The following is a 25,562-nucleotide window of genomic DNA, read 5'->3' as shown; positions in this document are numbered from 1 at the left end:
AAAATCCTACCCTTGGGTCACAGACAGGGCAAAATATGGGAAAGTAAATATTCCAAGAGGAGTTTTTAAAACAAGGGAGGGAGGGAGGAAAGGGAGTTCAAGGAAATGAATTCATTTCTCAGACCCCAATATAGCTCCATGACAAACTAATATGGAAGAAAAAGTTCTTCTTGATCCTCTTTCTTAGGGCTCCCAAGTATTTAATCTGCACCATTAACTCCTTCACGTAACTCCTAAATGTATCCCAATTCTTCCTTATGCTTCCACAGTGCCCAGAGATCATGAAGCCCTTGCAGAACCTCAAGTGATGTGAACCTTAAAACGGTCAGATATGTTGGTCCTCATCCTCATTTTACTGGGGAGAAAAGTGTGGCTCTGGGAGGTGGCAGAGCTGGGCTTGAACAGGGATTTTTTTTGAAGATTTAATTTATTTATTTGTCAGAAAGTGAGCGAGCGAGAGAGAGAGAGAGAAGGCAGGGGGAGCAGCAGAGGGAGAGGGAGAGGCAGACTCCCCCACCAAGCAGGGAGCCAAACTCAGGACTCGATCCCAGGACCCTGGGATCAGACACTCAATGGACTGAGCCACCTACGCCTCCCATGAGTGAGAATGTTCTGATTCTGAGTCCAGTGCTCTTTCCTGTGGCCCTACCAGGAGGCCCCATGGACGCACCCTACTCCCTCCTCGAGGGCTCTCACTCTGGTGATGAAGGTTTCCTGAGCCCCTCTCCGTGCCCAGCACCGGCCGGCACGCTGAGATATAACACCAAGTAAGACAGGCCACGGAGAAAGACAGTGACACCACCTGGATGATGGAGCCATATCCGCCCTGCCCTCCCAGGGCACAGCAGCAAAACGGAGGTTTGAGTTCTTTCCTTACCTCTGGATCAGCCTTCTTTATGTTCTCCAGGCTTTTTACCAGGGTTGTGGAGGTTACTGAGCTGCAAGACAGGAAAAGCAGGTGGAATTAACCGGCTGGCACTGTATATGCAAGGGGGCCGGCCTGAGACCCAACCGAGGGGGTCCCCAGAGGAGGAACTCTGCTCTCTGGGCTCCCCAGGTCGCCCTGAAATCTGGGAAGTGCAACTCTATGGCGGAGAGCAGGGAGGCATTCTGGAGGGAGTCTGGGCTCAATAGCTTTGCCTTCTCTATCTCCTAGCCAACATCTTCCTGTCCACACAGTTTTTAGGAATTCATAGCAAGCGCCGCCACAGGATTCCATGTTACCAGAATCCAGAACTGGGGAGGCGCAGCTGAGCCAGCAGGGGGCAACCGAAGCTCGGCGACACGGGGGAGGCGGCCAAGCAGAAATACCGCCACATCGCCCCCTCCTCCCCGCCCCCAACGCAGCGGCCAGCGCTGGCCCCTTCCCAGCCCTTGGCCTTTGATCTCTTGACCATCTGCCTTCTGCATCTGCCACTGAATATACTTCCTTTTTTGTGTTTTGGCCTAAGGTAGAACTAAAAAAAAAAAAAAAAAATTGGGGTTGAAGCTAGAAAAGAAACCATATATATATATTTTTTTGGTCCCAAAGTGGAGGAAATCGTTTTCTCATACTTTCTCATTATAAGGTTGTATGCTCTCATTGTAAAATTAATTCAAATAGTAAAGAAACAGAGAGAGTTGGAGGTTGAAGTCCTGGTAAACCTCCTGCCCTCGTGGGACCCACCTTGTCTTTCCTCTCAAATGGCACGACTGACACATTGGAATTATTCTTCCTCGACACAGGCCTAAGTGTGCTCACATAAAATATATTTTATTGTGTATGCTGCTGTAGCGAGCATTATCTAATTTTCTTTTTTATAAAGATGAGATCATATTACATACTACACATGGGACACCTTCCCACGTTGCTACATCCAGGATTGAACAGTATGTCCGGGAGTGGAACACTGATTTAGGGACTCGTTAGCCGACAGTCACCACGGATGATTTCCATGTTTAATTATCATCTGTGCTACAGCAACCATGTGTACAGATCTCAGTGTACCAGCCTGATTCTTTTTTTTTTTTAATATTTTATTTATTTGACAGAGAAATCACAACTAGGCAGAGAGGCAGGCAGAGAGAGAGGAGGAAGCAGGCTCCCCGCGGAGCAGAGAGCCCGATGCGGTGCTCGATCCCAGGACCCTGAGATCATGACCTGAGCCGAAGGCAGAGGCTTTAACCCACTGAGCCACCCAGGCGCCCCTGATTGTTTCTTTAGGATAAGCTAGTAGACGTGGAATTACTGATTTCATTTTGAGGGAAACTGAGGCCCAGAGCAGGGAGGTGAGTTGATATGGCCGTCTAACTCTGGGCTCAGGGCCATCTGCACGCCCAGAGCAAAGACCCTCAGGCCAACCAAGTGCAAACCAAGTCAGAGAGGCCCTGGGGAACAGAAGTGCCAACCCAGCAGGCCAAGCGCTTTTTGTAGAGTCTGTGTCTTGTGGGGAAAGGAGACTCAGCGGGCAGCACCTGCAATGGGGGTCTTTGCCCACTGACAGCATTTTGGTAAGACAGCTGGTTTGCCCCAGCAATGGATCCCATCATCGACAGGTGGGTAAACGGAGGGACACGGGCCTGCTCACCGCCGGTGAAACACGGCTGCCGTGCCGGGGCATCTGGGCATTTCGGAGATGCTAGGAGAAGGGGTGATGAAATTCAAGACTTTAACAACATATTTTGACAATAAACCACTTAGGACCTAAGGGCATCCATACAAAAATAGCCTCTCACTGGGGCACCTGGGTGGCTCAGTGGGTTAAAGCCTCTGCCTTTGGCTCAGGTCATGATCCTGGGGTCCTGGGATCGATCCTGGGGTCCTGGGATCGGGCTCTCTGCTCGGCGGGGAGCCTGCTTCCTCCTCTCTCTCTCTCTGCCTGGCTCTCCGCCTACTTGTGATCTCTGTCTGTCAAATAAATAAATAAAATATTTAAAAAAAATTTTTTTAAATAGCCTCTCAGAATTCGAATGTGGCCCTTTATTTTTTTTAAGATGTTATTTATTTGAGAGACAGAGAGTGGGGAGGGTGATCAAGGAGAGGAGCAGAGGGAGAGGGACAAGCAGACTCTGCACCCAACATGGAGCCCAACATGGGGCGTCACACCGCGACCCTGAGATGGTGACCTGAGCCGAAATCCAGAGTCGGACGCTCAGCCCACTTCAAGAGTTGGACGCTCAGCCCACTGAGCCACCCAGGCGCCCTGGAATGCGCTTCTTTAAATACGCCCCCGATAAGCCTCAGGATCCAATCTTCCCTGTGGAGTGGGTTTTGTGGAGAATTCAAAAACCACTTCTCTCTGGCATTGAACGCAGCTTACAGCTCTTGTATAAGACATACTCTTAATTATGCTCCCCTCAGAACCCCATTTACAAAAGAGCTGCCAATCTCTGTAAAATACCAAAATGAAAGAAGAGGGGCGTAAGGCCATGCAAGGCCTTCCTGGAACACAGCAAGTGGAGGGTTGGGGTCACTACAGAGATGACATCCAACGGGACCAACCACGGACAATTCTATTTAAAGTACCCGCTTCTGTGAGGATGGCACAGCCAGGGCCCTCTCACTCTTCCGCTTCAGGCGCGAAGCACCGCCGGCCTCCCGACCCAGCCCTGTACCTCTTACTCCTGTGGGTCTTCTTCACGATCAGTATCAGAACAGGAAGCAGCAGGATGGTGCCACAGACAATCCCCACAATGATCACCAGCTGATTGCCACCCAGGATCTCGGGTCTGAGGGCTACTGGGGTCACCGATGCTTGGGAAAGGAGAAGAGCAATGAGAGGGTCTCAGTATTCCAGAAAAGAGCTGTGAGTCCCACCAGTTCTATGCCAAGGAGACACAGCCAAGCCAGGAATTTGGGGGAGAAGGCCAGATTTCACCCTACGCTGAAACACCGGGACTCCAGCTGTCCCCATTCGGTGGAGAGCCAAGTCTGGCCGCCTTGCTTACCCCTACCTACAGTGTAGATTAAGATGGGTGGGTGAAGAGAATACCACTTTACCAACAGCAGACATTGATATTAACAATTCTACCTTAAAATAAAATAACAGACGTTTTAGAGGCTTCAGATCTTTCTGTGAGAAAGTGATTGGTTTCAAAAGCATATATGGGACAACACTCAGACCCATAGTCCTGATACCAGGTGAGGCCTTTCCACCCATACGGGACCCTTCATTCCTTTCTTCAGTTTACTCTGAATATGTACATAAACACCCCTGGTGCCGAATATCACTAGGCAAAGAAGCTACAAAGACAAATAAGACGTGGTCCCTGCCTTCAAGGACACGGACAAACATGTTGACAGAAAACCACAGACTGGGGCGCCTGGGTGGCTCAGTGGATTAAGCCGCTGCCTTCGGCTCAGGTCATGATCTCAGGGTCCTGGGATCGAGCCCCGCATCGGGCTCTCTGCTCCGCGGGGAGCCTGCTTCCTCCTCTCTCTCTGCCTGCCTCTCTGCCTACTTGTGATCTCTGTCTGTCAAATGAATAAATAAAATCTTTAAAAAAAAAAAAAAAGAAAAGAAAACCACAGACTGCCATAGGGGCCATGACAGAAGTCCATATGGGCAGTCCAAAAGGGTACCCAATTCTATGGGAAACACATGTTGAGTTGGGCAGACAATATGGGAAAGGGGGCGCGTTACACACAAGGTCTGGAGGCCCAAGAGGATGGTACTTCCAGAAAATAGAAATAGTTCCATGGGTCTGGCTCGAAGTTGCATTTGTGGGCATGGTGGGGAATTAGGCTGGACAGATGGCAGAGTCTCGGTCATGAAGGGCCTTGATTATCCCACCCGGGAGTCTGGCTTTCTTTCTGTAAATGATGGGAAACCCAACCCCTGAAAGACTCTGAGCCCCGGGACAGAACGTTGAGATTTGTGATTCAGAGCGATGGCACAGAGAGCTGCAGGGAGAGTGCGAGTGGGGCTGAGAATGAGAGCAGACACCAGCTGGAGGCCTACAGGCCAAGACAGAGAGGAAGACAGCTAGAGTGCTCTGTAGGACTAGAAGGAAGGCGTACTCAAAGTCAGTAGTAGAAACAACAGACCTGGTTGACCTGTGAGACTGGGGGTCATGGGAAAGGGAAGAATCAGATATAACTCCCAGCCATCCAGCTAGGAAACTGTAGAGGGTGATGGTGTTGACTGAGGAGGAGGAGATGAGAAGGGGAGAGGCGTGCAGAAGTGGGTTGAGATACGTTGCATATGAAGTATTTGTGGACTATCTGGCTAGAATTTGGATGGATACATAGACGGATTAGACAGGGAGGAAGGGAGGGGAAGGAGGAAAAAAGGAAGGAAGAATGAATCCAACATAGAATATATCGTATATACAGAGAATACGGCGTCTAATACTACTGGGGTAAAGAGGGCCGAGGGTGGACAGTTAGAGCCACACTGGTGACCTAAGCTAGAGCAGAGGCGGAAGCAGGAGCCAGGATGCAATGCACGAAGGAATTAATGGGAAGTGAGAGAGGAGGCACCACATATGGTCTCCGAGCAAGCTGCTCGGCTAGGTCGAGACGGAAATCGAGAACTGATTGCAGTGAAGGACACACAACTCTGAATACACTAAAGTCTCCGAGTTGTAGGCTTTAAATGGGTGAATGTATAGGATGTGAGTTGTTTCTGTTTTAAGACGACGACACGGGATAAGAGCTCAAGTAGGCAAGGACAGAAGGTGAGAGGAAGAGGTGAGCATATTTATAGGCTGGATGGCAGAAGCCACTGCAAAGCGTTGGTTTCCCGAGACAGGGAGAAAATGCCACGTGAGCACAGAAGTCTGGATGAGCCCGGGGTGCAAGGGATCCTGGCGTGGCGGGGCAGACAGACAGGGGAGGATGTGGGCAGATGGAGGTAGGCCTGGAGGGGGGTGGGCTGGGGGCTTGGAGGTTGAGTGAGCTCCTACTCATGGTGTGTATTTTCCCTGTGAAATGGAAATAAGCTTCTGAGAGTGAAGAAATCCATCTGTCCTGCTTCCCCCTCCAGCTGGGACTCTTTGCTCTGTGTGTGTGTGTGTGTGTGTGTGTGTTTTAAAGATTTTATTTATTTGAGATGGAGAGAAGGGGAGGATGAGTAGGGGGGAGGGGCAGAGGGAGAAGCAGATGCCCTGCTGAGCAGGGAGCCTGATGCAGAATTTGATCCCAGGACCCTGAGATCACGACCTGAGCTGAAGGCAGCCACTTAACGGCTGAGCCACCCAGGCGCACCTCTTTGTTATGTCTTAAAACGAGGTGCCTCCAGAGACTCAAGTCTCTGGTCAGAGGTACTGAGGTGTGTTCCCTCCTCACCCACATCCCCACCCCCAACAAACACAGCCAACCCCCAGCAAAGGGCTCCAGCAAAAGGCAAAGTCCACAGGCCACATCCTGACTGTTAACTGCGTTACCATTTAACTTTAAGCCCTCACTTATCAACCTCTCTGGGTCCACACAATTGAGTCTTTATTCTCTTACACACCACTGGCTTTAATGTGCAATGTCTGCCAGAAGAGAGAAGCTTTCATCAGAGAACACCTCTATTTTGGGTTCTGGTCCCTTCCTGTTTTCTCTCTGCTCTGTTCTGTCTCTCACCAGTTCAGGGTCATTTTCCCTTCTGCTACAGAGTGTACAGCATCCAAGGAAAAAAGACCTTGGACATCAGCTCCAATCCACCTCTGAGCTCCTGTATTTTTAAATCAGTATATTAGACAGGCAGGGAGTGAGTTCTGGCGGAAGGCTGGAGTTCACCAAATATTAGCTCCCTCGTCTTTGAGGCACCCGCAGGACCAGAACTAGAATGAGGCAAGCAAGGTGCCTCGGGCTCCAGACTGAAGGAGGCATCACTGTGAAGGTCACAGAAGTCCAGGGTACAAGGACTTGTATCAGGGTCATGGAAGTATAGCATCTCAGAGTCATGCTTCCTACAATTCTGCACCCTCGATGCCTCTCAGACCTCACCCTAGTCCTGGCCATGCCTCCCAGCTTGGAGGCCCCTCAACCCTCCCCAACCAAATGTCAGATACTTTGGGGCTCTTTCATGATCACGTGCAGCACAGTGGTCTTCCTGAAGGTCAGGTTCCCCAGGTGGATACTGCAGGTGTAGTTTCCTCTGTCAGAGTCCTTCACTCTTTGCAGCAGGATAGACGCATCATTGCGGGAAGTGTCCCCCACCAGAGTTACACGGTTCTGGAAGCGGCCCCAGTTCTGGGAGTACCCCACAGGGACACTGAGTTTGGGGTAATAACGAAACACAACCTCCTCCTAGAAGGGAAAGGCAACATATGAGTTTGCAAGGACCATTGAAGATGGGGCACAGGGAAGGTGGAGTAGGGGACTTTTGGGACTCACAGGGCCCTGAATGTGTGGGCAGTGAAGGTATGATCAGACAGTATGAGACATCATGAGTCACGCACACACACGCGTGTGTGTGTAGCTGTGTAGGACACACCAAACCAATGAACAACTGTCCCACTGGCAGAAAGGCATGAGGAAGAAAGGGGATGGGGTCATTCCTTTTTTGTACTTCACCAGTGAAAGGAATAAAGGTACATCTTTACTTCTTAGCATTTCCAGTTGGATTTCCAATAGGCACTTGAAACATGTCTAAAACTAAACTCCAAATTATTCCCCCAAACCAGCTCCTTCCAGTCCATCCCTTTTTGGTAAATGGCAAAGCCTTCTTCCAGATGCTCAGGCTAAAAATCTTGGAGTCATCCTTAATTCCTCTCTTTCTTAAACTCACATTGAAATCCCTCAGCAGGGGCACCTGGGTGGCTCAGTGGGTTAAACCGCTGCCTTCGGCTCAGGTCATGATCTCAGGGTCCTGGAATCGAGTCCCACATCGGGCTCTCTGCTCAGCAGGGAGCCTGCTTCTCTCTCTCTCTCTCTCTCTCTCTCTCTCTCTGCCTGCCTCTCTATCTACTTGTGATCTCTCTCTGTCAAATAAATAAATAAAATCTTTAAAAAATAAAAATTGTTTAAGAAATCCCTCAGCAAATCCTATCACTCCTACCTTCAGGACAGATCCGAAATCTAGCCACTTCTCACCTCCTCCACGGTTACCATTCTGGTCTAACCCACCCCATCCCTCACCTGAATTCCTGCAAGGAGCTTCCTTACTTGTCCTTACTCCCAACCACAGTTTATTCTCAACAGGTGAGCCCTTAGAAATAGAAGTTAAATCATGTTACTTCTCTACTCCAAACCCTCCAACAGCTCCCCATTTCAACTAGAAGTAGAAGACCCGCCACGACCTGCCCCACTCCATCTTCCTCTTTGATTTCATCTTCTACCTTTTCTTCCCTCACCTATCTGGGTCACTTCACTCCATCCACACTGGCCTTATTGCTTTCCTTGAGTACTGGCCTCAGGGCCTTTGCATTTGCTACTCCCTTTCCCTGGGACACTCTTTCCCCCAGAAATACGCATGGTTCCCTCCCTCACTTCCAGCAGATCTGTGCTCAAATGTCATCTTTTCAGGGAGGCCTTTCTGACCATCTAGGTAAAACAAGAACCACAAATGCCTGTTTTTTTGTTCTCCATAGCTCTATTACCTGACATATTACATAATTATTTCTTCATTATTTTACCGTGTATCTCCCTCGATCTTAAGTCTCCCATCAAAGCAGGAGCGCTGAGTGTCTGCCACATTGGTGCTTAAAACACTTGTTAAATGAGTAAGTGTTGGGATTTTTAATAAAGAGAAGTAAATATTACTATTTTTAAAAGCTTTTAAGGAAAGGAAATAGGTATACAGACATGAACATAAACAAGAAGAACTGGTCCCTAATATCTTATCTCTTGTGCTTTGAATTCACAGATCAAAATGTCCTTTCTTGACCTATTTTCTGCTGTGACTCACATAGTGGTAGACATCTAAACACATGACAAGCCTCCAGAGGTGGACCTGGGACTACATGTAATTCCCCACACTCCACCACAACGCCACCCTTTCGCGCCCACTCAGCATATGGGAATCAAGTGAGTACAAATGACTTTTTTATAGGGATGACTGGGAATATGTTAATAGAAAAGCTACTTTGCACCTTAATTTTTATTAGCAATAAGTGACCTGGGATCTCCCCCACAACCTACCTTGAATCCATGCACAGAGGACATTGCCATGCACAGAGGACATCTACCAGCCTAGTGAACTAACTTGCCACTTGCTGCTTCAGAGTTCCCACAAACCAATCCATACCCTGGCCCCCAGGACTTACTAATCCCAACATCAAAGCACCCATAAAGACAAAGAAAATTCCTTCCATCCCATAAGTGGGGCAGTGGGACACAGAAGAAAACTTATCAAAATAATCCAAATAAAAACAAGAATACAATCGTTCTTATGCCTAGCCCAGAGCTTAGAGACAAGGCCACAGAAGTCATCCCCCTCCTTCTCCCTTGGACTCTACAAAGAAGGGATGGGAAAAGAGGAAGGAAACTCAAATGCAGTGGCCAAGGCACACTGCACACACAAATGCTTCACAGGGACGATCTAGCATATGTGTCCCAACAGCCCAACAGGCTGAGCAAAAGCAGCTGCAATATCATCCTCTTCTTTGTCATCTTCATCAGAGTTATTCTTCCCACCATGGAGCCAAAGCTGCCCAGCCAAGTAGTGCTTCTGGCAAGCTCCAAAGCCATGGCACCTGGAGCCTAAATTCTCCCTCTCCCCACACTGTCCTGACACCATCGGCCTGGCACTCCACTACACACTGACGGTTCCTCCTCCTTACCTTGGCATGCTCTCCTGATGAGAATGTCCAGTCTACCTTGGTCATGCGTTTCTCCTCTGTGCTCTGGAAAACACACCCCAGCTGAGTTGAGTCACCCACATGGACCGTGAGCTCTGGGGATAAAATGGTAACTCAAGTCAAACCCAAGGTATCGTCTACAGAAGTCAAAGAACATCCACAAGAGCTCATGCTTAGCCAAAGCTCCTCAGCCATAAAATCAACGTCACCACTAAATACTGCGCAAATTTGGGACACCTGGGTGGCTCAATGGGTTAAAGCCTCTGCCTTCCACTCAGGTCATGATCTCAGGGTCCTGGGATCGAGCCCCGCATTGGGCTCTCTGCTCGGTGGGGAGCCTGCTTCCTCCTCTCTCTTTCTCTGCCTGCCTCTCTGCCTACTTGTGATCTCTTTCTGTCAAGTAAATAAATAAAATCTTAAAAATAAATAAATAAATAAATAATGTGCAAAATCACTCCACAGACAAGCCAGATGACCCTGTGTGGACGAAGTAGTAGCCAGAGGCCTCCCACTCACAGGACACCCCATGAGTAAGAGAGTGCCCATAGCTACCCACACTCATCAACTCTGAGGGGTCTTCAAACTACAACAAACACTTTGTGATTCTCTTTTCATTCCCTGCTCCTTCCCCTTTTCTAGAATTTTTCCTGAGGTCCCGCTCCAGTTCAAGCTATACTAAAGGAAGTACAAAAAATCTTGAAGCCCGCCTTTCTATTCGCCAACTTAGACACCCACACCTGTGGGACATAAACAAGAAGTAGAGAGTTATATAACTTTCATGCTTATGTCTAACCCACCAGCTCTTCAGGCTGAAAAACTGATTCATGGGCGATTTACTTCAAATTCTTATATTCTTTTTACAAGTTGTCTTAGGACTTGCTTAGGATAGTCTTGGCTACAGTACAGGTCACAGGACTGCTTGCTAATTAGGCCAAAACAATAGACAGTTTTCCTCTTGGTTCTTTTTTCTGTTTTAATCCCTGCCCCCACTCCCTCCAGAAGATCCCTCTCCCCCTACTTCAGGCTTCCCAACTCCTAGGCTCTTCCTTCTGCTTATTTGTATGAGCAGCTGACCCCATCATATGCTTATTACATAAGTCATTTTGAGGGGTTCCTGGAAAAAAAATTAGCAAGACATTTCTGGTTTTTCAGTAATGTTCTACACAAATCAACCACAAAGTCAGCTGAGAAATGAAAGGCAGGGTGGTATTTAGGGAGACACAAGACGTAGCAAGTCTTAACTGGACAGAATTCCTTCAAAAGCACATCGGGCAAAGCTCATGAAGGAACAAACAGTGCATAAGCTGACCTTTCCACTGGAATTGTTTCTCTGGGAGAACATGAACTTCCTGCCCGAGATGCACGATAGGAGGAAACCAAGAGAAAATATTGTGAACTTGAAACTCTATGGCGGGAATCATTTTGAAAGTAATAAAAATTCACTCCAAAAAACATCAGTGGGGGGGGGGGGGAGGCCCTCTAAATCCAAAAGTGCATTAAGAACTGAACTTTATTTTTCAAAATGTAGTAATAAGGGCACCTGGGTGGCTCAGTTGGCTAAGCATCTGACTCTCGATCTCAGCTCAGGTCTTGATCACAGGGTTGTGAGTTCACCCCACACTAGGCTCCCCACTGGGAGTGGGCATGGAGCCTACTAAAGAAAAAAAAAACAAGGGTGCCTGGGTGGCTCAGTTGGTTAAGCCACTGCCTTTGGCTTTGGCTCATTCTGGAGTCCCAGGATCGAGTCCCCCATCGGGCCCCTTGCTCAAGGGGGAGTCTTCTTCTCCCTTTGACCCTCCCCCCTCCCATGCTCTCTCTCAAGTAAATAAAATCTTTTTAAAAATTATATAAATACATAAATAAATAAAACAAGATAAAATAAAATGCAATAATAAACACCGAACGATTCTGCACCTTTCATGGTACCAGGCATGTGTCAGACACCGTGTATGTAGCATTTCAGCTAGTCATTACAGTATTTTGAGATACGCGCTGTTGTTCTCCCATTGTCAGAGGAAGAAGGTGAGAGAGCCCAAGAGCACATGGCCCGTAAAAGGCAGAGCCAGCACATAAACCCAGGCCTGAGGGAGGCAAAGCCCAAGCTCTCACTCACTATTCTGCGCCATCTCACATCAGTGGAAGGAGAGCTGACTCCAGAGCAAAGGTACAGGAAGTTAACATTATTTTTATTTGCAAGAATATTGCCTATAGGAGCATCTGGGTGACTCAGTGGGTTAAGCGTCTACCTTCGGGTCAGGTCATGATCTCAGGGTCCTGGGATCGAGCCCCGCATCCAGCTCCGCACTGAGCAGGCAGTCTTCTCCCTCTCCCTCTGCCCCTCGCCCCGCACCCCGACTCATGCTCTCTCACTCTCTCTCTCTACTCTTTCTCTCAAATAAGTGGAATCTTTAAAAAATTATTTTGAACATTTTTTAGAAGAATATTGCTTATAGTATTTAAAATAAGAACTGAGAGAAAAGGAAGGGAAGGAGTAGAAGCATAGAATGATTATAAACTGATGAGTAAACTTTGTAGAAAAAAGTATAGAGGCTTCACATGGGGGAAGACAACCTCTGTCAAGCAAGCTGCACAACTTCCCAGTGGCCACCAGGCACATTTTGAGGAATTGGCTCTACCCCCTTTTTGGCTAGAAGGAAATATACAGGTTGCTCCAGGAACTAGTGGGGAAGTTATGTGACTAGCCCTAAAATTGCTCTGGGCTGTTTCCATGGATTCTCCTGTTGTGAAACTGCCTTTCAGTTCATGCCTTCTGTGTCTCTTCAAAGAGGGAAAAGGTGCCCATATTGTACACCATGCTTGTATGGACAAGTGTCTGGGCAAGGCATCAGAAGACAAAGCAGAAAGGAGTAGCCCAAAGATAATCCTTGGAGAAACACCTGATTCCTTTTCTCTTTCTAGAGAACTACAGTTTTGAAAAGCGAAAGAAAAATGTCAATTGAAATCAGAGTGGGGGGTGCCTGGGTGGCTCACTGGGTTAAGCCTCTGCCTTCGGCTCAGGTCATGATTTCAGGGTCCTGAGATCAAGCCCCACATCAGGCTCTCTGCTTAGCAGGGAGCCAGCTTCCCCCTCTCTCTCTGCCTGCCTCTCTGCCTACTTGTGATCTCTCCCTGTCAAATAAATAAATAAAATCTTAAAAAAAAAATCAGAGGGGGAGATGAACCACGAGAGACTACAGATTCCAGGAAACAAACTGAGAGTTTTAGAGGGGAGGGGGTTGAGGGGATGGGTGAACCCGGTGATGGGTATTAAGAGGGGCATGTATTGCATTGAGCACTGGGTATTATACATAAACAATGAATCATGGAACACTACATCAAAAACTAATTACGTACTGTATGGCGACTAACATAATTTTAAAAAAAGAAAAAAATAGGAAAAGAAAAGGAAAAAAAGTAGGAAAAGGAGGAGAGACAATCCCTTTTACAACTCCATTTTTTTTAAGATTTTATTTATTTATTTGATGACGGAGATCACGAGCAGGCTCCCCGCTGAGCAGAGAGCCCGATGCGGGGCTCAATCCCAGGACCCTGGGATCATGACCTGAGCCCAAGGCAGAGGCTTTAACCCACTGAGCCACCCAGGTGCCCCTACAACTCCATTTTTTAGAAACTGGATTCAAGTGAGGGATACTAATTCAAGAAATTCACTCAATTGGGGAATGTTTATTGATTGCTTACTCTGTGCCAGGCATGGTGTCCAGGGCTGGAGAGAGGACAAAGAATACAGACCCACACGAACAGCGAAGACACAACTGGATAGGTGTGGTAAGTGTCACCAACGAGGAGCACCAGGTGCTCCAAAGGAGCTCACTCACAGACTGGACCCAAACAGCTGGGGGAGGGGAGGAGGTCCAGATTTTAGCTCCCTAACTAGACTGCAAGCTTTCCTGAGGCCACGAACTGCTCCCTCAATGCACACTTTCAAAGAATGTAGCTAATTCAAACTTTTTTGAAGCAGCAGAATTCTTTCTTTAAACAAACTCTTACCTAACAACCCAGTGAATAAAACAGGAAAAAGAGAAAGGACTTTGGTCATAGTGGAGGTAGGAGCCTGAGGTCCTGCCTGACCCAGTCCTCTATTAACCCCCTGGCCTGTTCTCACCCTCTGTGACTTCATCTGTAAAATGAAAGGATCAATACCTCTTACACAGCATTTTCACAAGGATGGACAAATGTAAGGTAATCACAAAATAATCATTCTTAGGGCGCCTGTGTGACTCAGTTGGTTAAGCAACCAACTCTTGATTTTGGCTCAGATCATGATCTCAGGGTTATGAGATCAAGTCCCATATGGGGCTCAGTGGAGTCTGCTTACCCCTCTCCCTCTGTTCCTCCCCGCACCCCCTTAAATAAATCAATAACCCCCCTAAATAAATCAATAAAATCTTTTTAAAATAATAAAATAAAATAATCATTCTCATTATTTTTATTTAAAGAGCACCATTATCGTGTTCACTCTGTGGTACATGTCTGGACCAAAGGCTGGCATTCGTTCAACAAAATCTATTCCCTTCCTTCTCTGCACACTAAATCTCTTGCCCCTTCACCCTCCTCCTGCCCATTCACGTACCTCTGGGTTCCTCCGGTAGTACGTGCAGCACCACTCCTTTTTTGAAAACCAGGCTCTCCTTTTCCAGCCGGATTTCACAGGTATAGGTTCCCTGGTCAGCGTCTTCCACATTTTGGAGCAGGAGAGAACCATCATTGCGTAAGACGTCCCCCACCAAGTGCACACGATTCTTGAAGCGCCCCACAGGCACGCTGAGGTTGGCGTAATAGTACAGCACATAATCCTCCTGGAGGGCAATACAACGTCAGGGAAAATCTAGAGTCACTGGCACCAGACCTAGGAGTCTGGAACCAAAAGACCCTGTTCTGTGCCGGCGGCAGCATCACTACCACCATCATCACCATTACCGTCACCATCACCATCATCACCACCACCAGCAACACCATCATCATCACCATCACCACTACCACCACCATCATCATCACCACCATCATCACCACCACCAGCAACACCACCATCATCACCATCACCACTACCACCACCATCATCATCACCACCACCATTATCACCACCACCACCATCATCATCCCCATCATCACTTTCACCACCATCACCACCACCATCACCACCATCATCACTATCACCATCATTACCACCACCATCACCATCATCATCACCACCACCATCATCATCATCACGATCAAAAAGTACTTGGTACCCAGTGAATAGTAAGATAATAAGAATAGTAAGAATAATAAGAAATAATAATAAGAACGTGCCAGGCAATGCTCTAACTAGAACAAGGCCTGGTGCCTTATTTTATACAAGGACAAATTGTGAAGCATAGTCATTTCTTACCATTTAAGGTAAAATGTAATACCCACTCTGAAGACCACTCTGGGAATTCAACTCAGAATTTTTGAAAACCTTGTCTCCTGTTCACCCTATTTTCTGCCATGGCCCCTGGACTGGATGGCATTCAAAGGCATGATGCAATCCCTCAGACTGGGAGTTGTGATAATCTCTGGCTGGTGTGTTAGCTGTTGCTCCTCCCCGTTCTGCCCTCCTCCAGGCAGCATATCACACAGCCTGAGAAGGAGTCATCCTCAGGGCGTGGTTTCCAGGCTGGGACGGGAAGCCCTGGGAAATTCTTTTTTTTTTTTTAAGACTTTATTTATTTATTTGATAGAGATCACAAGTAGGCAGAGAGGCAGGCAGAGAAAGAGAGGCGGAAGCAGGCTCCCCACTGAGCAGAGAGCCCGATGCAGGGCTCAATCCCAGGACCCTGATATCAGGACCTGAGCTGAAGGCAGAGGCTTAACCCACTGAGCCACACAGGCGCCTCCAGAAATTCTTATTTCTACTTACGCCATGGGCCTATCCCTCTTATGATAAAAAATACTAATAAAAATTTGAGTGAGAATAGCATTACAGGAATAACATGCTATGAGCTACAGAAAGAGTATTTCACCAGCAAACTTTGAGACCTTACTGTTAGTAACCCATTACTTAGGATGTAATTTTAAATGATCCTAAGATACAAATATCTCCACAGAACCTCTGATGAGGTTTATATACTGTTTCCCACTCCAAAGAGCTCCCATGAAAGACCCTCCCTCAGCCATGCTACATCAGACGATCCCAACACTTGAACATTTGAAACAGCCATGAAGGAGAGAGAGGTGATGCCCAAGCACATAAATGGGGCATGGAATGCTCAAAGAATCTGGCCCTCTCCCCCACAAAAGATTCCTGTGACATCATTCTCATGGCTCTTCTGTCTAGACCCACATTCTCACCCTTCTCAGCTCTCCCACCCATCTATACTGCTCTACAAAGGGCAGACATCAAGAAAAGAAACAAAAAGAATTTTATGTGCATACCTTTCATTACTTCTCAATGACCCAAAAGGTAAGCATTACCATCATGATAATGACCTTCATTTTCACAGATGAGAAAGCTGAAGTTCAGCAAGGTTGAGTAACTTGCCCAGCTGATGACACAGCCAAAGGGCCAAGCTAGGAAGAGGCCCAGTTCTGACAAGCTTCAGAGCCCAGACTCTTGCAACACCATCTCATGACACCTGATGACCTGGTTCTCCCTCATGCCTCCTTCTCCCTTCTCCTGACACCATTGGCCAGGGCTTCGACAGTAATGTTTCCTCCTTGTTACCTTGGCGTGCTCTCCTGATGAGACCGTCCAGTCTACCTTGGTCACACGCTTCTCTTCTGTGCTCTGGAAAACACATCCCAGCAGGGCTGAATCACCCACACGGACTGTTAGCTCAAGGGAGGAAACAATCAAGTCATTCAGGCCCAAGGAATAATCTATAGAAGTCAAAGGCAAGAGGAGATATCGTTTAGACAAATACCCTCAACAACAAAAATCAGTACCAATCACTAAGTAACTCTACAACTTCCCTTCCCAGATGACCCGACATGGATGAAGTCCTGAGGCCCGTCACTCAAGCCAGCATGACATTCCCAAAGGTAAGCGAGATACCCTCTAGTTATACACAAGCCTCCCAAGTCAGAGGGGTTCTGCAATCTTCGTTCTGCAAAAATGCATGTCTGCTCCCATTCTCCTAGCTGGACCCCTCCCCATTTCCCAGAATTCCTTTCTCCAAGCTCCTTTCTAAAGAAAGAAGAGAAACCCTGACATCCTCCTTTCAAGTCATGAATTTAGACATCCATAAACAGGAAATGAGATGTCTCTTGCTCCTAGTTTCCCATGTGTTCCCTATTTGAAAAGCCAATATTTTGGCTTTTTAAAGGTATTTTGGCTTCCTTCCTCTTTTCCTTTTCTTTGTTCCTTTTCAAAAGCTTACTCTGACTTTGCTGGCAATTCTGACTGTCCTAGAGGTCCTTGTAATTAGTCCCATACAGGGGCACCTGGGTGGTTCAGTCGGTTAAGCATCAGATTCTCAGTTAGGGCTCAGGTCATGATCTCAGGAGCCTGGGATCAAGCCCCGCGTCAGGCTCTGTGCTCAGCCCAGAGTCTGTCTGTCCCCCTGCCCCTCCCCCCACTCACTTGCACATTCTCTAATAAATACATAAAATCTTAAAGAAAAAGAAAACATTCTTTAAAAAAAAAATGAGGCCAATCCAGAGCACAGCTCTCCCCTTGAATTTCCTTTGTTCTTGTCTTCTCCCCACCTTCCCATTCCAGGTTGGCCATCAGCCCTGGCTGCTCAGCCTGAGGGTGTTTTACAGCATGCACCGCTCTGCTATCTGTATATTCCTTAAGGCCTCTCTCTTTCACTAAAAGAGAAAACCATCACACAGATATTTCTGTTTTTACAAGAGGTGCTCTATGCAAAGAGACAACAACATCAAGAAAGCCACGATTAGATGCGGGCCAGTTTATGTGGAGGACGAGCCAAGGGAACGCATGTGGGAATAAACAGAAAGCGTGCCAGCCTTTCCGTGCAATCTGCTGGCCCGAGAGAAGACAGTTCACTTGCTGCCCAACAGCAGGCACACAGTAGGGAAGACGGAAAAGAAAACAGGAACACTAAACCCTCCGGAGGGGCCTGTTTTGAAAGAAATCAAAATTAGCTCCAAAGCCAATCTGGAATTTTCCTGTAAGGAAGAGCTGAGCAGCCTGACGTGTGGTTAAAGGTGTAAGAAGTGCATTTAATCTACTGTGGAGAGCGCTGTATGTGGAAGTTAAGTGAAGGGTAGCTAGAAAGCAGGGAGCGAAGAGAAGCTTCCACCTCTACTTTCTCACCTTTGTAGAGAAATGGCTGAAAAAATGACACTTTCTTCAAAGGAGGGCAATTCTCTCCACAGAGAAACAGAACACCCCCTGATACCACCAAGTCACTAGCTCCAAGACTGGCTTGTTAACTCGGGCTGGGACGGTAGAAGCGTGGGCTGCTTCCCGCACCTCTGAGGCAATGTCTAAAGACCCCAGAGCGGGGCGCCTGGGTGGCTCGGTGGGTTAAAGCCTCTGCCTTCGGCTCAGCTCATGATCCCAGGGTCTTGGGATCGAGTCCCACATCGGGCTCTCTGCTCAGCAGGAAGCCTGCTTCTCCTCTCTCTCTCTCTGCCTACTTGTGATCTCTGTCTGTCAAATAAATAAATAATAAAAAAATCTTTAAAGACCCCAGAGCATGACAGCTGTGAGAACAAATTCTCTTAAATACATCCTATTTTCCGGGGAGGTGGGGTGGGTCCATGTGTCTGTCTGCCTGGGTGCACACTCTCTGTTCCCTGGAATTACAGCAAAGGCATTTCTTTTTTTACTTGGCTGAGTCGGTGTTTAGGTTACTATGCCCAGGTACAAATAATAATAATAATAATAAGATGATGATGATGATGATGAAGAAAAATAAGAGACAATGAGAGCAAAGCACATCCTGAGTCGTTTATTCCTCCCACAGAGCTAGATCTGTGGATAAAGAGAAAAGGCCGGGAGAGAGGTGAGCAGCTTAGAAAGAACCGCTGACCCACAAGCAGCAGCCCTGAGCGCAGACGGTTCGGAGGGTTCAAGAACAAGAGAGTCCACAGTCAGAGGAGGTTTTTAGACAGAAGCGGAGTTTAAGGAGAACTCTGAAGTGTCAGGAAGGCTTAGGCAGGCTTGCCCAGAGAACGTGAGGAGAGGAAAGTTCTTGGCAAAAAAAACTGCCCCGGACTGTGAAAGAGCCGGGTGCATTTGCAGAACCACAAGAAGGCTGGAATGGCAAAAGCGTGAATACAGCTGCAGGGATTCTGGGCTCTCCGGTGATTTCATTTCCTGATCTGAGACTAGCTGTGGTTTTCAAGCCACAACTGAGAGTCCAGGAATGCCGGTGAGACACTTTTTTGTAGCACAAAGGAAGGTCCCAGAATCCCCAGCTCAGGACCCGGACGCCTCCAGTGTCTAACAGAAACAGTGGAAGATTCAGCTTTTCAAGAAAGAGTTTGCTCCCCGGCTTCGAAAACAGCTGTTCCAGCAAAATGCCAAAGTTCCAGGTTAGGGTTTCCCGTTTTCAACAAACCGAGGGGGAAATGAAAATATATAAAATTGGCTTTTGAAACTGCACGAGACTTACAAGAAATCTAGTCCCCTCCTTGGTCCCTTGGTTTCCACTTACCCAGTAACACTGGCATCAGGATGAGTTTCAGTGGGTAAAACATGCTGCTCGCCAATTGTTCAATCTTTAGATAAAAGAAAACAAAAATCAGAAAACCGCATCAAGAGAAGTTTGTTAATTTAGCAAACCCACAGTCAGTGTGTCTCTGTGGGCCCAGCCTCTGTCTGAGGCTCTGGGATGCAGCCCCGAACCAAAAGGGCAGGGTCCCCGCTCACGTGCAGTATCAAACTTGGGGGGGTGGGGTGGGGGAAGAGGCAAATGAATGAACAAGAAAGTGGCAGATGCTGGAATCTGCTTTGATGAAACAAAACAGAGCGATGTTTGGAGAGTCACTTGGGGGCCGCTTTAGACTGGCTGTAAGGGAAAATTAGACGAAAGTGGCTATTCGAGAGGAAAAAAGCAGCTAATTTCAGGATATCCTTGAGGCAACAACCTAGCCATCCTACAACCTCAGGTTTCACACAAGCAAGAGATTACAGGAGACTCAGCGTGAAAGTTTTGCCTTTCTATCCAACTAAATTAAAATGGCTACTTCTTTTTTGAAGATTTTATTTATTCATTTGAGAGAGAGAGTGAGCACAAACAGGGGGAGGGGTAGATGGAGAGGGAGAAGCAGACTCCCTATTGAGGGGGGAGCCCCATGTGGGACTCAATCCCAGCACCCTGGGATCATGACTGGAGCTAAAGGCAGATGTTTAACCATCTGAGCCACCCAGGTGCCCCCAAATTGCTACTTTTAAACATAGAGAAAATGTTCATGACATGTGGGAAAGGAGATACACAAACAAGGAGAAAATTTTCAATCTAGTTAATTCACCAAGCCCTGTGGCAGAAAGAAGCTGCCTGAAATGTCCATGTTGACGTTTGGGGGTGGGGTTGCCTTTTTTTCCTCACCTTTTTTTTTTTTTTTAAGAGAGGGAGAGAGTCGGGAGGGGCAAAGGGAGAGGGAGAGAGAGAATCTTAAGTAGGCTCCATGCCCAGTACAGAGCCAGATGAGGAGCTCAATCCCAGAACCCCAGGATCATGACCTGAGCCAAAACCAAGAGTCTGATGCTTAACCAACTAAGCCACCTGGGTGCCCCTGGCCCATATTTTTCTTCATGAAACAGAAGAAGACCAACTCCAAGGAGTTACAATCCAACCAGCCTTGAGTTCCTACCAACTACTGTGGCTGGTTTCAGTCTTGACCCCTGCACCCCAAACATCCTGCCACTGAAGGAACTCTACCTAGAATCTTCCAGAAGGAAAGGTCTCTTTTGTGTACTACTATCACAGCACCATACCCAGCTCTGCTGGGAAGTCTAGCACATATGGTGGCCATTTTAATTTGTTAAAAATGACTACCTAAGAGAGTCCTTATCTGAGTTCTAACCAACAAAATCCTCCATCTGGAAAATCAGGATCAAACTGGTCCAGGAAGTCCCACCCTAGGTCCCACTAATGAAAGACATCAGTTGGCCTTGCTCAACCTCAGTTCCCTTGCCTACAACATGGGATAATAATGCGAGGATCAAATAGGATAATGTAGATAACCGTGCTTTGAAAAGAAGAAATCATTATCACATAAGATCCCATTTTTCATAACCTAAAACCAGATAGGAAATAGAATTCATTGTGTTCGAAGAGATTCGGGTTCTGAGCATCTACCTTTAAGTAGAATGACAAATGATGAATCTGAATGAACTGGAAACTTTCAAGTTTCAATTTTTGAATCCCATGACGATGTAGATAATAATTAACACTGACTCAGATATACCAAAAGTCACATTACGTTTCCACCAAACATAAGGACATCTGATGAAAATGAAGCTCTCGCTCAAGATAGCCTCAGTCCTCTTCTGGCTCTGATGCCCATCCCACCCCACACATACATGGGTGAGCATGATAAAGAACTTCCTTTATAGTGTGTCATGGTGTGAATTCACCATATCTGGGACTTCCGAGATCCCTGAACCTTCTGGGTGCGTTCTTCTTCAGGGAGTTGGTTGTCCTCCCCCGTCTGTCCAATGCACCATCTGCTTGGAGGAGGAACAACTGTCTTACAGGTCTAACACCAAACCCCAGTAAGTCTAGAATCTCAAGAAGGACCATGCATTCTTGTCTACCAGTGCCCCGGGTCTGCACCACCGCACCAATAAGGTGCCTGGTGTAGGCTGGGTAAGGGCTACTGGCTGCCAATGTGACCATCACGTTGAAACCAACTTAGATATCCTACAACCGGACCATTCTATTCTAAGAGGACACTGGCGATCCCAAAGAGACTCTGAACCTAGTCACCAAACTCAAGTCACTCAGAGCCACACTCAACCCTTTGCAAACAAATTTTAAGAAATGTTCAAACAATCTAATGAACAGAAGATACCATTTTTGGTTCAAAGTACTCACATGCACCATTAGAACTCTCTGTAAATGAAGAGAGAAGCAATGAATTCATTGAAAAAGCACTGAATTTCTCAAAAATTCTCCTCCTGGGTCAGACCTTCCATTAACTAATCTTTCAATCTCTGGGAAATTGTTCGATCTCCTTAACATTCAAGGATTGGACTTCTTCTCCCTCCCAGTTAATACAGGAGCACACTAGAAATCAGTCACTGATGTGCAGTAAGTCACCGAGGCCAATGTGCCAGGAACCGCCTGAGCGCCCCACACACTGACCCCCTTGATCTTCACGACAACCCTACGGGGCAGATGGGGAAACTAAGGCATACACGGGTGAAGTGATTTCCCTAATAATGCCCAGCCAGTGACAGGGCCAGGATTTAAACCCAGGCATTCCCGATCAGAACCTGTCCCCTCACGACACAGTACTGCTCCTCATGTTTGGGAGGCTATCCCACATTTTAGAACCCAACTTCCCTGAACTTCATTTATCCCAACAGGATGAATCTGCTCCCCTGACTGGATGCTCTTCCCGCTGCCAGCTTCCCCCAGTGAAACCCTGTGCAGCTTTCAGATCCCAAGCTAACATGGTCTCCATAGGGACAGCTCTCCTGAGCCATGCTCACCAGGTCAGAGTTCCAGCCACAAGTTTAAATAGTTCTATTTCTCTTTCCTTCAGGGCACTTGTCACAATTTCTAATTCTCTATTTACTTGTGTGCCTGCTGGATTAAAGTCCTGCTCTCCACCCTCACCTCCCGAGACCATAAGCTCCAGGAAGCCAAGACCTGAGCCTATGTCCCTCTGTACGTCCAGGGCCAGTGCGGAGTGAGGCCCAGCGCGGGATCTGGGAACTGCTCATCAAAACAGAGAACAGCACCTAAGAAGGCCCAGAATACTTCAGTCAAGTTTCAATTTCCTTTAGTTGGCAAATATTCAGAAATTCCTATCGTGTGTGTGTGTGTGTGTGTGTGTGTGTGTGTGTATGCCGAAAGCTAGGTCCTGAATGTATATATCTGGATAATGAAATTCACAATTTTACATATACACAGGATATCTATATAAATGGAACTCCCTCTTTAGAAATCCAACCAAAGCATCACATGCTCCTTAAACACCTTCATGAGACTCCATTTAAATTCTCAGCTTCTTCCCTGCTTCTTCCCCATATCCCACCATCTCCTCAGCAGGTGTTTTGAGGTAATTCTGCACAGTAAGGCAGCTCATATGGGGGCCAAACATTTTGACCTGAGCTCATGGTGCTTTCACAACAGAACTCCTGGCAAACGTCTTCTGTCACCCCTGGGGAGTTGTAACTATAAGGATCCCCTTTCCCTTATTAACGGTGCAGAGGAACTGTTTCCCTTGGCACAATGATGGCAGAAAAACACCTTCAGAAAAGAGACTCGTGACAATGAGACTAGCACACAGGATGTGAGAATGACCCCCGAATATTACAATATCACAAGACAAGATAGGGAGAGGTGCTCTCTCTGAGTGTAGCCGTTTGCTCCCCATAAGGACAACCAACCACTGAGCAAACAGCAACTGCACAGCCTTCCTTCCCATGGCCCGCCCCCCCCCGCTCCCCTCCCCCTTCCCCACCCCCCACTCCCTCCATGCTAAGTCCCCTCAGTTTACCCGTGGCCGCACACCTCCAGGCTCTCATTGTTTTTAGGTCTATGAATCCATGTAACCCTTCCACGGCACGAACTTCTTGAAATGCATCCTCATTTTCCCTTCCAAAACCACTTATCCGACATTGGGCTGGGGGGTTACATGGCTCCATGTAAGACAGTCTCAGTGACATTGGTCACCCCTCTAACCTGAACGGGACTTTGGAAATCATTATTGCTGCTCCCTCCTCTGATGGGATTACACCCAAACCACCCTACAAAAGGCCTTCATGAGGTCAGAGCTTTGCCAAGGGCATGACGAGCAAGAACACGAGTCTAGCTCTCTTGAGAGGTTTAAGTTCCTGGCTTCTTTTTTTTTTTTTTAATATTTTATTTATTTATTTGACAGAGAGAGAGGTCACAAATAGGAAGAGAGGCAGGCAGAGTGAGAGGGAGAAACAGGCTCCCCACCGAGCAGAGAGCCCGATGCGGGGCTCAATCCCAGGACCCTGAGATCATGACCCGAGCTGAAGGCAGAGGCTTAAACCACTGAACCACCCAGGCGCCCCAGTTCCTGGCTTCTTAAGGTTAGATATTGACCTGTCTAGCAGCCTCCGGGTAATGCAATCGGTCAAGCCCTGACTATTGGTTTCAGATGCGGTCATGATCTCAGGGTTGTGAGATGGAGCCCCATATCCAGCTCCCCACTCAGAGTGGAGTCTGCTTGGGATTCTTTCTCCCTCTCCCTCTGCCCCTCCTGCTAGCCTGTGCTCTCTAACAAATAAATAATTCTTAAAAAAAAAATATTGGCCTGTCTAGGGTTGGGAGAAGGGCAACAGTGAGGGAGAAGTGCAGCTGTGAGCTGAAGGACAACTGGTCAGGAGGACAGTTAGTCAGGAGGACAGCTAGTCACTCACTGCTCTACCTAAAAAACACAGGCAACTTACAAGCTGAAGTCCTACGACCACCAGCATCATCTGCTCTTTCATTAAGAGCAAACCTCTTACCCCACTTTTCTCTGGGGATCTTATCAGAAGTGACCTCTACTCGACAGAAAGGAAACCTGCACTCAGCAGCCTACATTATGCCAGTTTCCTCCTACAAATGTGGTCATCAAATTAAAACCTTCAGAACCAGCCTTCTCCTGAGAGAGCAAAGTTTTAATCGCTTCTTAAGAAATGCAAAGCAACGGCTTACCCACGAAGGGACGATGAGATGATGAGACGCACCCAGGGGAAGCAACACAGTAGCTCTGCTGAGTGCAGTACCGGAGTCCGACTCCAGAGACTTCTGCCTGACGGAAGGTCAGGCTCAGAACAAACCAAATGCATACATTCTGGGGTAGCTACAGAGAAGCAAACAGGAACCTCCACGAGGTTCTCTTTATGTCATCTGGCCCATGGCCCAATTCTTTTTTATACCTTTGTTCTAAAAGGGAGTAATAAACTTGACTTACTAAGGAGAGCCTGAGTCCAGACCAGGGCACGTGCTGTCTCCCCTTCTCGATTATGAACTCCAATGGCATTGGGTGGACCTTCTCCAAGAAAGAAACCAGCTGCATGCAAACAGAAGACATCAAATTTAAGATGAACACAAAATGTTTTGTTCTGTTTAAAATACTGTGACCCCCAAGTAAACAAAACAAAATAAAATAAAAATAGAGTGGCCTCTCATTTTTTTCTCTCAACAGAGAAGGGCAACATAGCCAGGCAATCACTCAGTCCCTGTGTCCAAAGATAGGCCTGCTCAGTCCTCCAACTTACCATGTTGATCTCCTCTGACCAGGAGACGGGTAGTGTGTTATCCCGAGAACCCCTTGGGCGATTTGGACATCGTAGATAAGAACTCAAAGCTTCTTCACCGCAAGACATCTTTTGCTTGCAAGTTGCCCCTTCAAAATAAGTGTTCTCAGTATACACCTTCAACTTTGGCTTGACTACACATGGCCATTTTTTGGAACTTGTCCTGTAGCATTCAAAAAGTTGTTGAAGGGACACCTGGGTGGCTGTCAGTTAAGCGTCTCTGCCTTCAGCTTGGGTCATGATCTCAGGGTCCTGGGATCGAGCCACTCATCCAGTTCCCTGCTCAGCGGGGAGCCTGCATCTCCCTCTCCCTCTGCTGTTCTCCCCCACCCTGCTCCTGCTCTCTGTCTTTCCAAAAAAAAAAAAAAAAAAAAAGACGAAGAAGAAAGAAAGAAAGAAAATCTCTTAAAAATAAAAAGAAAAGTTGTTGAATACTTGCACCCTCCAG

General features: G+C 47.3%; 1 protein-coding gene across 2 annotated transcripts in view; it reads right to left on the bottom strand.

Moving 5' to 3' along the window:
* The window catches only part of JAML (junction adhesion molecule like), a 28,483-nt gene extending 3,062 nt beyond the window's left edge, over nucleotides 1-25,421 (bottom strand). Inside the window, exons 1-9 of one of the 2 annotated variants that reach the window (XM_046015191.1) lie at nucleotides 25,076-25,421; nucleotides 24,769-24,867; nucleotides 19,320-19,383; nucleotides 16,415-16,569; nucleotides 14,303-14,528; nucleotides 9,694-9,806; nucleotides 6,982-7,219; nucleotides 3,595-3,733; nucleotides 878-938 (exon numbers count right to left, since the gene is read on the bottom strand). In XM_046015191.1, coding sequence (XP_045871147.1) covers nucleotides 878-938; nucleotides 3,595-3,733; nucleotides 6,982-7,219; nucleotides 9,694-9,806; nucleotides 14,303-14,528; nucleotides 16,415-16,569; nucleotides 19,320-19,383; nucleotides 24,769-24,867; nucleotides 25,076-25,183 — 1,203 coding nt within the window. In that variant the 5' untranslated portion in view covers nucleotides 25,184-25,421. Of the gene's footprint in view, nucleotides 1-877; nucleotides 939-3,594; nucleotides 3,734-6,981; nucleotides 7,220-9,693; nucleotides 9,807-14,302; nucleotides 14,529-16,414; nucleotides 16,570-19,319; nucleotides 19,384-24,509; nucleotides 24,658-24,768; nucleotides 24,868-25,075 lie in introns of those variants that run through there. The other variant, XM_046015192.1, reaches the window with a different exon arrangement.
* Nucleotides 25,422-25,562: the final 141 nt, after the last annotated feature.

Source organism: Meles meles, chromosome 8 (assembly GCF_922984935.1).
Source record: "Meles meles chromosome 8, mMelMel3.1 paternal haplotype, whole genome shotgun sequence".
NCBI lineage: Eukaryota > Metazoa > Chordata > Mammalia > Carnivora > Mustelidae > Meles > Meles meles.
This window is presented reverse-complemented; position numbering and strand designations above follow the sequence as displayed.